The 14852-nt window shown below is 45.2% G+C and overlaps 1 protein-coding gene across 7 annotated transcripts in view; it reads right to left on the reverse strand.

The window, feature by feature from the left end:
• The window catches only part of RIN2 (Ras and Rab interactor 2), a 252800-nt gene that overhangs the window by 103654 nt on the left and 134294 nt on the right, over window positions 1–14852 (reverse strand). For 5 of the 7 annotated variants that reach the window (XM_017945051.3, XM_017945049.3, XM_017945050.3 and 2 more), the window contains one exon: window positions 12074–12166. In XM_017945051.3, the coding sequence (XP_017800540.1) occupies window positions 12074–12130 (57 nt within the window). In that variant the 5' untranslated portion in view covers window positions 12131–12166. Of the gene's footprint in view, window positions 1–12073; window positions 12167–12376; window positions 14406–14852 lie in introns of those variants that run through there. The other 2 variants (XM_009216620.4, XM_009216621.4) reach the window with 2 other exon arrangements.

Raw genomic sequence — 14852 nt, forward strand, 5'->3', positions numbered from 1 at the left:
GGGGAAGAGTCACCCCTGAATCTTAGCGCACTGATTGTGCTAGCACCCATGGATAAATGACAAAGTCGGGTGTTTGACACTGGGTGGGACACTTTTGCCAGCGCATGTTGCAGGGTTCTGTTTGGCTGAGTCACCCTGCCTCTGAGGATCTCCACCCGTGTATCTGTGTGCAGATGCTTTTGTGAAAGCAAATAAAATGTGGGGACGGGAGTGGGGGAAAGCAGACAGAAAAAGACGACGGTAATAACACCAAGGCTTGCAGAGTTATTGATTGAAATCATCAAAATACTGTATCTGAACCAACAGATAGTTACAATCCAGCTGGTAAGGTGGTATCATTCCCTTTTCCAGAGAAGGACATGAAGCCAGGTTGAGAATGAAGACGTTTCTGTGTTTTTTGTATAGTCCCATTTACTCATTGAAATATAGGGTCTGGAGCAGTGGTTCTCCCACCTGGGTGAGCATCAGAATCACCAGGAGAGAGCTGGGGCCCCATCCTGCAGTTTCTGATTCTTTAGGTCTGGGGCGGAATCCAAGAAGTGCATTTCTTTTTTTTTTTTTTGAGACAGAGCTTTTGTTGCCCAAGCCAGAGTACAATGGTGTGATCTCCACTCACTGCAACCTCCACCTCCTGGGTTCAAGCGATTCTCCTGCCTCAGCCTCCCAAGTAGCTGGGATTACAGGCATGTGCCACCATGCCCGGCTAATTTTACACTTTTAGTAGAGATGAGGTTTATCCATGTTGGTCAGGCTGGTCTGGAACTCCCCACCTCAGGTGATCCGCCTGCCTCGGCCTTCCAAAGCGCTGGGCTTACAGGCGTGAGCCACCACACCCGGCCTTACTTTTGTTGTTGTTGTTTTTGTTTTTTCTTTTTCTTTTTTTTTTAAATTTAGTAGAGATAGGGTCTTCCCATGTTGACCAGGGTGGTCTCTAATTCCTGGGCTTAAGTGATCCTCCCACCTTGACTTCCCAAAGTGCTGGGATTACAGGTATGAGCCACTGCACCTGACTTTAGAATGGTTTTTATTTTTGAGACAGAGTCTCTCTCTGTTGCCCAGGTTGGAGTGCAGTGGCACAATCTCGGCTCACTGCAACCTCTGTCTCCTGGGTTCAAGTGATTCTCCTGCCTTGCCTCCTGAGTAACTAGGACTACAAGTGTGCGCCACCATGCCTGACTAATTTTTGTATTTTTTGTAGAGTCAGGATTTCACCATGTTGGCCAGGCTGCTCTTGAACTCCTGACCTCAAGTGATCTGCCAGCCTCAGTCTCCCAAAGTGCTGGGATTACAGGCATGAGCCATGATGCCGAGTCAGAATAGTTTTTAAATTGGGATTATTTTACGTGAAAATCTAGATTTCTGGCCTCACTTGGAAAAACCGAAAAACCCACATTCATTCTTGCATGACAAGAATTGGTTGGAACTGAGTAAACAGTTTCTCCTTCTAGAAAAGACTTGTATGCTCCAGTTTTGTTACAGTCCCCACCAATCCCACCTGTCTGACACCAGGCCCACTCACTCGTTTTTTTTCTATTTGGCCCTGCAGGTTGTTGAGTTTGTGATGGAGCTGTTTTTCTATGTTGTGCTCTCTAAGATATTCCCAGTGTAAGCCACAGCCTGATATTCACACATCTGAGTAATTGCTCCTGAGGCTAGACTTATTGACTGGCTTCTAATGAATAGAATATAGCAGAAGTGATGGGGTACCACTTCAAGAGTAGGTTATAAAAAGACTGTGACTTCCGTCTCTCTTGCTCTCTCCTGTTTAATTTGCCCTGTGAGGAAGTCATCTGCCATGTCCTGAGGTTACCCCTGTGGAGAGAACCATGTGACAATGGACCGAGACCTGCCAAGTTAGTTTGTAAGTGGATTCCTCACCAGTCAAGCCTTCAGATGAGACCATGACCCTGGCCACCAACTCCTCCCAAATCTCATAGTGACCTTGAGCTTGAGGCTCTCAGCTAAACTGCATTCAGATCTCTGACCCACAGAAACTGTGAGGTATGAATGTTTGCTGTTTGAAGTCACTAAGATTTGAGGTAATTAGTTACACAGCAAGAGATAGTATAGGTTCAGATTATGTTGTGGAAATGGTTTTCTACATATCACCATAAAGACATTTGAAAGATTGTTATGCTGGGAAATTATTCTCCATTCAATTCACCTCAGATCAGTGGACATATATATGTACACATCTGAGTTCAGGGATTAAAGCAACACCCAGAACATCAATGTAAGGATTTTACACCATGAAAAAGAGCCCAGGAATCCTCTACCAGTATTTAAGTCAATAAACATTGAACCAGCTTTCTCACAGTTCTTCAACCTCATTGAAGACATTTGATTTTTTAAGGCAAAAATCCTTGGTTGGGGATATTTGGGAACAAGGAAAGAAGAGGCATAATAGAAGTAGCTGGGAATAAACCATTTCAACAGTAATTATTAAGAAACACTAAGGCCGGGCGCGGTGGCTCAAGCCTGTAATCCCAGCACTTTGGGAGGTCGAGACGGGCGGATCACGAGGTCAGGAGATTGAGACCATCCTGGCTGACACGGTGAAACCCCGTCTCTACTAAAAAATACAAAAAACTAGCCGGGCGAGGTGGCGGGCGCCTGTAGTCCCAGCTACTCGGGAGGCTGAGGCAGGAGAATGGCGTGAACCCGGGAGGCGGAGCTTGCAGTGAGCTGAGATCCGGCCACTGCACTCCAGCCTGGGCGACAGAGCAAGACTCAGTCTCAAAAAAAAAAAAAAAAAAAGAAACACTAAGACTTGAAATAGATTTAAAAAGGTGGGGCATGTTTTTTCTGATAAAAAGTGTTTAGTGCTATGAATTTTCCTCTGATTGCTGCTTTAAATGTATACCATTGATTCTGATAGGTAGTGTTCTGATTATCATTTTGTATCTTTTTTCCCATAATTCCAGTTTGTATTTCTGCTTTCACCCCAGAGTTGTTTATTAGAGGATTTAAAAACTTCTAGATGAAAGGGCCTTTTTGTTTAGTTGAGTTTGTCCTTTCATTGCCATGCTGGCACATGATTTAACAAGTTTATCTACGGATTAGTTAATTGTCTAGAGGAATGTATCTGTGTTTGATTTATGTGCTATTAATGAAAAGGTCAGACATAGTGAGGTTATATACCAGCCTGCAGATTTCTGTTCTGAAGGGAGAACACTAAAGGTTAGTTTTACTGCCTTGTAGGATGTTAACAGTTTTGATTTTAACTCAGCAAACTTATCACAGACTGCCTTTCTAAGTTGACTACAAATACATCACTTGTCAAAGCATTTTTTGAACCAGCTTTACTATTTACTGGCTTCCTCATAAATGGGTGAGATAAAGCTTTGGCAGGTGTTCATTCTATATTGTACAAGAGTCATATTTTAACTTTTTGAAAATTTTACATTGACACATAGTCCTTCAAAACTACATTTTCCTTCTTGGTATCCTTCTAATTATGAAACTTGGAGCTACAAGGAAGCCTAGAGAAATATGTCATTGAGGGGAACTCGGGCAATCTACTTCACTCCTGATTTTAAACAACGAAGTCCCCTGGTGAAGATGAGCATGTGTTGGAACAACATACGCTGTTAGCATCAGAAATGAATGGCCACAATATACTGGAAAAACCATTTATGAAACCATGAAACCCATTGCTTTTTGAAAACATGAAGAGGAATTTCTGTTCAATAAGCTCATAGCATTCCTAGAAAGTCATGCCTTGGGGCACTCACTTGAGTCCTGGAAATGTTTGGAATAATTGGTGAGAGGCATGTGTGTGCATCCAAAAATAGCCAACAGGCTGGGCACCGAAGCTCATGCCTGTAATCCCAGCACTTTGAGAGGCTGAAGAACGAGGGTCACTTGAGCCCAAGAGTTCAAGACCAGACTGGGCAAAAATGTGAGACCCTGTGTTTATAAAAACTAAAATAAAAGTTGCCAGTTATGGTGGTACGCACCTGTAGTCCGGGCTACTTGGGAGGCTGATGGGGGAAGTCAGCTTCAGCCCAGGAGTTCCAGGCTGCAGTGAGCTATGTTCATACCACTCTGGGCAACAGAGTGAGATTCCAACTCAAAAAAAAAAAAAAGCCAACAGCTCCTGCAGAGAGAAACCACCATTCCTATGACCTCTTCAGAAGGAGTTTTCTGGGAGAGGGAGCTGGTTAAGGGGGAAGACAGTCACAGAAGAACCAGTGCAGGAGGTCATGTGGGGCCAGGAAGCCACAGGGCAGGTCAGACCAGGTCTGACTCCCATCTCTGCTGTATCCTAAACTGGACCTCAGTTTCCCCATCTGTAAAAGGAAGGGATTTAGACCAGCTAAACCTTTGCTGTCCAGTCTGGTGGCTGCCGGCCACATGTGGATACTGAGCACTTAAAAGTGTAGCTGGTCTGGCTGGGTGCGACGACTCACACCTGGAATCCCAGCACTTTGGGAGGCTGAGGCAGGAAGACCACTTGAGGTCAGGAATTAAAGAGCAGCCTGCCAACATGGTGGAATCCCGTCTCTACTAAAAATACAAAACAAGTTAGCCGGGCGTGGTGGCAGTTCATCTGTAATCCCAGCTACTCAGGAGGCTGAGGCAGGAGAATCACTTGAACCCAGGAGGCAGAGGTTGTAGTGAGCAGAGATTGTGCCACTGCACTCCAGTCTGGGCGACAGAGAGAGACTCTGTCTCAAAAATAATAACAGCAACAACAACAACAACAACAAAATGTAGTTGGTCTGAATTGAGACATGCTGAGTGTAAAATACACACGGTTTCAAAGACATGCAATAATACATGTTTTCAAATAACATGTACAAAATAAATACATACCAATTTTGTCAATATAAAAGTGGTAAAAAAAAGAATGTAAAATAGCTGATTCATACTTTTTTATATCTATCATTTGTTGACATGATATTTTAGATATACTAGGTCAAATAAAATATATTATTAAAATTAATTCTACTTGTTTTCCTTTTAAAGTTTAAAATGTGACAACTAGAATGCTTAAAATTACATCTGTGGCTTACATTGTTTTCTATGGGACAGCGGTGCTGTAGGTGTCAGTGTCTTTGAAGAATTTATTTATGGAAAACAAAAGACATATCCACATACAGGTGTGAGGCACGCTTTGCAATACCATTACGAGTAAATTGTCACTGTGCCAATCGCTGTGACTAAATCTCTCCTCGCCCTGCTGTTTCCACTGCAAGGTGCTGAGAGACCTGTGGGCTGATACACTGTGGGGATGTGGACTCACTGGACAGTGGGCAGGTGACACTGTGTCTACTCACAGTCCAGGGGATCTGCTGGAAGGCCAAGGGGCAACATTCATCTCTATGGCTTTTGAGCATCCAGAGACCCATGTAAGGATTTGCTCAATGAAATTACTGACTAGCAGGAGTTAGAGGCCAGTCTGGCCAACATGAAGAAACCCCGTCCCCATTAAAATTACAAAAAATTAGCTGGTTGTGGTGGCGCATGCCTGTGATCCCAGTCACTCAGGAGGCTGAGGCAGGAGAATCGCTTGAACCTGGGAACCGGAGGCTGCAATGAGTCGAGATCATGTGATTGCACTCCATCCTGGGCAACAGAGCAAGACTTTATCTCAAAAAAAAAAAAAAAAAAAAAAAAAGAAAAAAGAAAGCAAAAGAAAGAAAGAAATTACTAAAATGTGGTTTTTGATTCTATCCATTATTTTTCATGCCTCTGCAATCTCTGTCCATAGTACACTGTTATTGTGCATGCAGATGAATGAATTTCCACTTATCTGGAAATAAAAAATCTGAAAACTCCATTGCTGGGAATCCCGGAGGCCTGAGATGTGCAGTTGTATCAGTTCTGGATGATTGAAAAATTTTGCTTGGCAGGCAGAATTTTTGAAAATTGAATACTTTTTCAAATGCCAAGAAGAGACCAATAGTTAAGGGAACTCATCTGAGGTCCAGTGAATCATCACCCGCTGGTCCATCTATTTGGTATAGCCAGATTTCAGCAATGTGTTTTCTTCAAAGCTAGTCGCAGTTCTAGTGTTTGTGGTGTCAGAGAGCTCTTCTGTTATTCTCTGAAATATAATGACAGGTTTTCTGTTTCTGAAACACAATCATGATGCACCTTCTTATCCAACCTGTGAGACATGACCAAAGAGGGCCTCTCACATTGGGCCCTTGAATGACCCCAGTTGGTTTGTGAACCTAGGTTCAGAGACACTTCTGCAGTATGAATGGTTTTGAGGCCCAGGACAGTAGGATCCCTGTAAGCTAAAATACATTTTCTTCTTGGTCTAGTAAGAACAACTCTCACCCCGTCCCAGAGGCCAAGGGAGGTTAGAAGGCGGCCACTTAGAAAGGGGGTACTCTACACACTCGAGGCTGGTGAGGGCAGGCTTGCTCAGGAAGCCCCAAGGTATGCTGGTAAGAAACTAGAACTGTTGACCGGCAGTTCACACTGGTTCTCTTCTGGCACCATTCTTTGCTGTAAGAGGATCCCTCTCAGGATCAGGGCCATGAGGACAAAAGGAAAGAACAAATCCCGTATGGCAGATATATGAATTTGAAGTTTATTTCCTGGCACTGCATTGAGACCACAGCTAGACCTTCATACATAACATTTCTCCCACAGTTTGATCTTCAGACCAAACTGAAGGAAGATACCAGCTCAGCCCGTGTGAGCTCTGTTGTCAGTGGATAAAGTGGGTCTAAAGCCTGGAACGGTGGTTGGGAGGCTGATGGTGGGAAGTGGTAAGGGAGGGGGGGTGGTAGCAAGGCTGGAGGCCGGGATTGGTGGGTTTGGACCCCAGGAGAGACTCACGATGCTACAGAGGCAGGACCGGTGGAGGAAGAGTTCGGGGAAAGAGGAAGCACAGCCTGAAAATCTTTGAATGTCAAGGTGAAGGGTTCAGACTTGGTCCTGAGCCAGCAAGGAGCCAGGATCTTCAAGCAGGTGACATGGATCAGTAGAAACATGTACAGTGTTGGTGTGGGTGGATTACAGGCATCATTTATCATGCCCACAATGGAACAATGAGAACCAAATGAAAGAATGAGAACCCAAACTGGATGGGGAGGATAATGACGAAAAAGAAGTCCAATGATTGCCTTCCAATTATTTATGCTTTACACAAAGTCACATGAGCACTAATAGCCAAGTGGATATAGGACAGGAAAGAAGGGCAAGGACAGGATATAGGACAGGAAAGGTGGATATAGGACAGGAAAGGTGGACATAGGACAGGAAAGAAAGGCAAGGACTTTGGAGAAATGAAGAGGATTTGGGCCAGGGGTGGTGGCTCATGCCTGTAATCCCAGGGCTTTGGGAGGCCAAGGCAGGATGATTGCTTGAAGCTAGGAGTTTGAGACCAGCCTGGGCAACACAGAGAACCCATCTCTATTTTTTTAAATAGAGAAGTTATTTATAAAAAAAAAAATTAAAGAGGAGGATTTGCCAGCATTGGGAGCCTGGATGGTAAGGGGAGTGGGGTGGCTTGGGGGAAGCTATGGGATTCAGGGAAAGGGGGGATCAAAGATAACTTTGAGCATCTGTGCCCCTAATTCAAGACTACCAATAGCTTTCCCAGCCTAGATGACATCTTTCTTAAACTCTTTCATTCAATACACCTTTGAAATCTGATAGCAGTAGGTGTTTACATTTATTACTTAAAAGCAGGTCACTTTGGCTACCATGTCCAGGGTGTTACCCCTTCTCCCCTACCATGTGTTTTGTTGTTGTTTCTGTTGTTTTTTGAGACACAGTCTTGCTCTGTTGGCCAGGCTGGAGTGCGGTGGCACCATCTTGGCTCAGTGCAACCTCCATCTCCTGGGTTCAAGCCATTCTCCTGCCTCAGCCTCCTGAGTAGCTGGGATTACAGGTGCCCATCACCACGCCTGGCTAATTTTTATATTTTTAGTAGAGACAGGGTTTCACCATGTTGTCCAGCTGGTCTCAAACTCCTGACCTCAAGTGATCTGCCCGCCTCGGCCTCCCAAAGTGCTACAATTTACAGGCGTGAGCCACAGCACCCAGCCATGCCATGTGTTTTGTGGAGCAGGAAGATACTATTTTTCCCAGAGGGTTGTGGAAAATTAACAATGGTGCTGTGAGTGACTGGAAAATGGGTTGATCTGCATAGGATGGATGTGGCTGGAACTTCCGTGATGCGATTCCACAGTAACTACGGGGCATCTCAGTGATCCCAGAATGCTCACATAATCTGTGTGTTATCCACACACTTCACGTCCTCCAGCCTATCTGAGTCATGTCCATGAGCCAGGACAGATGGGAAACCACAAATCAAGGCTCGCTACTAGTGGTTAGCAACTCTGGTTTAGAAACACAAACTGGATGGGGAGGACAATGATGAAAAAGAGGTCCAATGGTTGCCTTCCAATTATCTGTGCTTTACACAAAGTCACATGAGCACTAATAGCCAAGAGAGGTATAATAGTCATGTGGAATTCAGCTGTGAGCCAAGAATGTGACCAGGAAACCTCACGCTTTATGAAAGCATCCTCTTCAGTTGTAGGGCATCACTGGTGTCTGCTGAGAAGTGCGTTGTAGTAGCATCAAGAGTCACTCCAAACCTTAGCTCCAACCACCTTCCTAAATGGTATAATGTCAGCCTCAGCTCTCAACTCAAAGGCCGCTCCCTCAGGAAAGATTTCTCGGCAACCCCAGATTAGTTATATACTCTCAGCACTCCTTTTACATCTCCCATGAAGCATTTTTAAAAAACGATTGATAATTATGTGTCTGCTGCTGTGATGATTTGATTAATATCTTTATTTGCTACCAGACTGAAAGCTCCTTGAGGTTAGGGGCGGCTTCTGCTTTTTCTCTCCCTGGCCACGTACAAAGCTTGGCTGCTCATGGGTGCTTAACAGGTGAGAACTGAAATAAAGCATGGTGAGTCAGAGCAGGGCCAGTGGGTCCCAGAAGGTGCCCACTGGGTGACAACCCATCTCAGCACTGAACTCCCCTCCAGCTTGTTACAAATGAACGTGCAAAGAGTCAGCACTGAATATCCAAAGGGCAGTTTACTTCTCACAGATAATTACATGTGAATGCTGGTGACTAATTATGGAATAGTCACAGCAAAGAATAACCACGTCTAGAAGGAAGAGGAAGGAGGTGCGTGTGGTGGCTCACACCTATAATCCCAGCACTTTGGGAGGCCAGGGTGGAAGGACTGCTTGAGCCCGGGAGTTCCAAGAAAGAAATAGGAAAGAAAGAAGTATAAAGTAACTATATCATTTACATGGAGCATCTGACTTAAATAAATTAAAAAATTTAAACTCTGCCAAAAACACAAAATTACAGACAAGTTAAATAGTGCAGGCGCCTTTGCCAATATTTGCACGGGGATTTGACCTAGGAGAGGTTACGTGACAGGTCTCACCCTTGGCGGGGTCAGGCAGGACTCTCACTTCTCACCTGATTGGTTCTTTCCTACAGCGTAGCCCAGAAATACAAGTCAATGACTTAACTGCTGTCCCACTGGAAATTCAAATAAAAACAAATGTGATTTTCTTAGAACTGCAGGAAAAACTGGCCACAGTGGACTTGATGATAGGTGGTATATTGGGCTCCACAGGGCACCTTCCTAAGAAATGTTCAAAGGCAACTTTGTACTCCATTTTCTTCTTCTTCTTCTTCTTTTTTTTTTTTTGAGATGGAGTCTCGCTTTGTCACACAGGCTGGAGTGCAGGGGTGCAATCTCACCTCACTGCAAGCTCCGCCTTCCGGGTTCACGCCATTCTCCTGCCTCAGCCTCCCGAGTAGCTGGGACTACAGGCGCCCGCCACCACGCCTGGCTAATTTTTTGTATTTTTAGTAGAGATGAGGTTTCACCGTGTTAGCCAGGATGGTCTCAATCTCCTGACCTCGTGATCCTCCCGCCTTGGCCTCCCAAAGTGCTGGGATTATAGGCGTGAGCCACCGCACCCGGCCCTTTTTGTTTGTTTGTTTATAGATGGAGTCTTGCTCTGTTGCCCAGGCTGGAGTGCAGTGGTGTGATCTTGGCTCACTGCAACCTCCGCCTCCCAGGTTCAAACGATTCTCCTGCCTCAGCCTCCTAAGTAGCTGGGATTACAGGTGCAGGCCACCACACCCTGCTAAGTTTTGTATTTTTGGTAGAGACAGGGTTTCGCCATGTTGGCCAGGCTAGTCTCAAGCTCCTGACCTCAAGTGATCCGCCCACCTCGGCCTCCCAAAGTGCTGGGATTATAGGCGTGAACCACCGTGGCAGGCCTCCATTTTCTTCTTTTGCCTTGACTTTAAAATTTAACTGCTATGTAAGATACAGCTCCACTGTGCTTCCTGACCATCATAAGGTGGTAATTATGGACTAGTCAATATTTAGGCTGATCTAGACAGTGCTTTGGGTTAAGGAGAGGTTTTGGATCATCCCTCTTAACAGGGGAAAATAAATATCTCAGCATCAGATGCAACCTGGAGGATGACAATCGGGCAATCTGGTGGGCTTAACTCTTGATCTACAGGGGACTTGAGGAGCTCCTTGCTCTCATCTGCCTCCTGTGGGTGGAGGTTATACAGGTTTGATCAAAACTGAGTAAATCATTTGAGAATTGAGATTGTCTGCAAAGCTTAACGATTAGGATTGATAATTGAGACCATCTGTGTCAACATAACTTAACTCTTTCTTCCAGGATCTTCTTGCCCAGAAAATTAAGGCTGTAAACCAATAAATAACTTCACTGTTTGCTGCAGGAAATGTCTACACAATAATTTGTCCTGGCAAACAATTTTGTTCACCTGGGAAAACAGCTCACTTATCAAACAAGGGTTTACTTGTCAAGAGCCACTTCAATATCCTAGTCTTGCTGTATCCACCAATCCCAAGCTATTGTGGCATAGACGTCACCGAAATCAAATTAGTTCTCCACCTTGAAAAATGCAGCTTGAAGGACTTGGACCTAGATCCCGGAATCCTATAAATCTGCCTCTTAATCTCCCGTGGCTTAGGCATGAATAAGACTGTGTCCTGGTGATGTTCTTCCTTATTTCAGTAAATCTCATGAACTCTGCTTTATCAGCAGGTTCTTCTGATGGACTTTTTTTGTAGAGTCAACAGTTGACACAATATATCAGTTTTGGTCTCTTGGAAACAGGAAACATACAAATAAATGTTAATAGATACTTCCATCCCATAAAGGTTAGTTAATTGTTAAACATAGTCACTTGTCCTCAGTAATAAAATCTCCTCCATCTTCCTCCTCTGGGGACAAGACCTGGTGTTGGAACACCTGCCTATGACAGATTTCAAGTGCATATTTTACTTCCATTTTTCTACCTTTTTAAACATAATTCTGTATTTTCAAAATTTTCTATACTGAGGATGCCTTAATTCGAGGGCGAATGAAAGGAAACAAAGCAAAAAGCCACAAGAGGGGAATTGATTCCCAAGTGTAAATTAGAAGCGACCACCAAGTCTTCATTAAATACACACACACAGAGTACATAAAACACCCATTTAAAATCTTATCTCATTAAGCTCGCAAGGTAATTTAGTCCCATTAACATCAACATGAACACAGAAGAGTTAGACAGTTGTAATCGTGCTTTCTCGTTATCATAAGAAGCCTTTGGGGATGTTTGATAAAATATTCCAGAAAATAATATTTCATCATTCTAAGGTGAGGCCCAGGAAGCTGTTTTTGTTTTTGTTTTTATTTTGGAGCCCTTCAGTGATTCATACAAACAAGCCAAGGAGAGAACACATGGACGACAGCACTGATTCACTGGAAAGGAAAGTCCAGCGTCCACCATAAAACCCTGCAGCTGGAAAAGGACAAACTGAGCAGCTCTCAGATAAAGACAGCCTCATCCGTCTTGCGCAGCACGGCCCGTCTCCGTGCCCAAGTCCCGTGCCTGCATGAAAGCACTAAATCACAGACCCCGCAACCTGTTATAAGCCCTGGTAACAATCAGCGGCCGGGCTCAGGCAAGCTCCCTTAGCCGCCGCTGGCTGAGAGAGCAGACTTCCCTCAGCAGCTCCACGGAGCACCGCAGCTCCCAGGCTAAGGCAGCAAGCTGACGATTTGAGATCCCAATCAAGGCTTCCTTTTACCTTAAAGAAACTTCCTCGCTTGTCCAGACCGCGGGCGCCCATGGTCCAAGCTGACATTTCCCCCAGCGGGGCTCCACTGCACGCCGGGGACTCCTGAAGGTAGAGACATTTTTAATGGTTAGTCCAGCCTGTAGGAAATTCCTTTCTAAGCCACAGAACACTCACAACAACAGTCCTGCCAAGATCTTTTTCCGTCAACAACACAGTGCCATTTATTTCTCACCAAGCCCTTACATCTCCCTTCAGCCCAATTTCCTGTCCCCACCAGCACAGTTCCTAGACGGCCCCACCTCGCCAGCCCACCTCCCACCGCTGCCGCTGACGTAGAAGGTCCTTGGGACTCCAGGAAGCATAATGATTACTTTGTGCTTGACCTCGCGCTGAAATGTGAATGGAACCAATATTAGATGTGCCCATCATGTGCTCTGAAAGCTTATAGATTGACTGTGGCTGATCACAGAGGGACAGCTGAAGAAGGAGGTTCTGTACATCCCAGGAAATCCTGCTGGAAGGGGGTGAGGTCATCCTTAGTTCTGCAGGCCTCTCCCCCAGGCAAGGTCAACAGAAGGGCACTGGGAAGTAATCGCTCTAGTTTTCCCTTAGAAATCAGAAATATTTGGATAAAATCCTGTCACTGTTTACAGGGATCAGTTCACGGAGGAGGACAACATGTAAACAGCTTCACAATCATCCAAAAAAGGGGAGTTGAACGTAGAGGAAAACTTAGAGGCAGGGTAACAACACAGTTCTGAATTCCAACTGCGGCTTTTGGGGCTTGGAATTTCCCCTGCTAGGGCATCAGATCCCAATAATTCTCCCCTTTGGGCCACAAAGCCTTCAACATTCAGTTCTAAGTTAAACATATATGCACCTCTGCCAGCTGACCTGGCTCAGGCCTTTGTGCATTAAAGGGAGCACCCCCAGACCCTTCCTTACCCAGTGACCATCCCAGGATCTAGTATAAAACCACCCTGTCCTTCCTCATTCATCCCTTCTCGCCATGACATGCACAGGATGTAGCTCATGCCAACCGTGACGGACACAGAGGAGGGCCAGTGAAGGAAATAGTGAGACTGTCTCTTGCACCATCAAGGAATATTCAAAGTGGTTCAGCTGCAGGGCTGGGTAGGCACCGAAGCTAAGGCAGCTGCTGCTGCAGGTTCACTGAGGCTGTTTCATTATTAGCTGAGTGGCAGAGAGCCAGCGACACAAACAGGACATTGAGGGCGACGGTTAGGGATGTTTCAACAAGTGGAAAAGCATGAATTTATAGCTGAGAAGTGCATATGAGTGAGTGAGCAAGGATCTTTGCAGAGAGGTTGGTTTTTCGGCCCCATGATTTGCCCCCTGCTTGCACTCACAGTGAGTGGTGATGACCTCTGCACGGAATCCCATCTAGAAAACAAGAATGACACAGAGCATCCCACCCCTCCTTCCAGAAGCATCGTCTCTTTGTGTCATTGCTCCGTGCTGTGGCCACTTTAAAGATTCGACGGTGTCTTCCCTGCGTTTCTTTCCACTTGTGATCCTGCTGGGATGAAGGCCAACGTTCCAGAAACCTCCTGAGAAGGCAGTGTGTGATTTGCTGACTCTAGAAGTTCAGGTTCGGGGTTCATCACTCATTAGCAAAGGCCACAGGTTGGAGCGACTCCAGAAAGAAATCACAGTGCCGTGCTCAGAACTAGGGGCGGAATGGAGCCACCCTGTCACCTTGGGGGGCAAACCATGACCTGTTTAGACCCAGAAGCACACACATAAAAAAGCATACCCTGCTTTAAACCAGGCCTAATGTCTGGAATTCTTTTTATGTCAGACTCTTTTTCGGCAGGGGATTTGATGTCACCTGGCAGTTCAGGAATTGCGAAAAGACAGCCAAGACTTCATTCCTCATCCAGACTTAAGTTTCTTTGTTCTGTTCTGAAGTTTTCCATATACAAACTCTTTCTGATGAGCCACGGCAGGCAGGGAATTTTGCCTATAGCATTGGAGCAGTTTAGGTTCCAGAAGTGTACTAGTTTATTTTAATTAGCTGCCTGAAAACTGCATGTGCACACTTTCACCTCCAGCAGTCCTCAGTTCACCATCCAGTTTGGATTCTGCTCAGGGCAGGCAGATCCATCACATTTCAAAAGATGCAGGTGGCATCTCTCCTTCATAAGCTGCTCCAAGAGGGAAATGAGAGCAGGTGACAGGAACACACTGCCAGGTGCAGCAGCACCTACCTCCCACAGGATTAAATGCTGGGGGCCATCCAATAGTTCGAGCAGACAGTACACAGCTCATATTATTTTTAAAAATAAAGTTCTTGATCAGAAAAATAAAGTTCTTGGTCAGTGGCTCATGACCAGCATTTTGGGAAGCCAAGGTGGGAGAATCACTTGAACCCAGGAGTTTGAGACTAGTCTGGGCAACATAGCGAGACCTTGTCTCTACAAAAAATTAAAGAAAAAAAAAATTAGATGGGCGTGGTGGCATGCTCCTGTAGCCCCAGCTACTCAGGGGGGAGGATCACTTGAGCCCAGGAGGTTGAGGCTACAGTGAGCCATGATCACACCACTGCACTTCAGCCTAGGCGACAGAGTAACACTCTGTCTCAAAAAAAAAAAAAAAAGAAAAGAAAAGTTCTTAAGGGCCCCAAAGAAGTTCTGGTTTAAAATCTTTCCGTAGTAGCTATAGTTAGCTATAGTTTTCTTCCCCAAACCATAACCTTAGACACCTTGACTCAATATTGCCAGCAATCTAATACAATTTAAAACAATAACTTCTTTTCACCTGCGGT

The sequence above is a fragment of the Papio anubis genome, chromosome 16, assembly GCF_008728515.1.
Source record: "Papio anubis isolate 15944 chromosome 16, Panubis1.0, whole genome shotgun sequence".
NCBI lineage: Eukaryota > Metazoa > Chordata > Mammalia > Primates > Cercopithecidae > Papio > Papio anubis.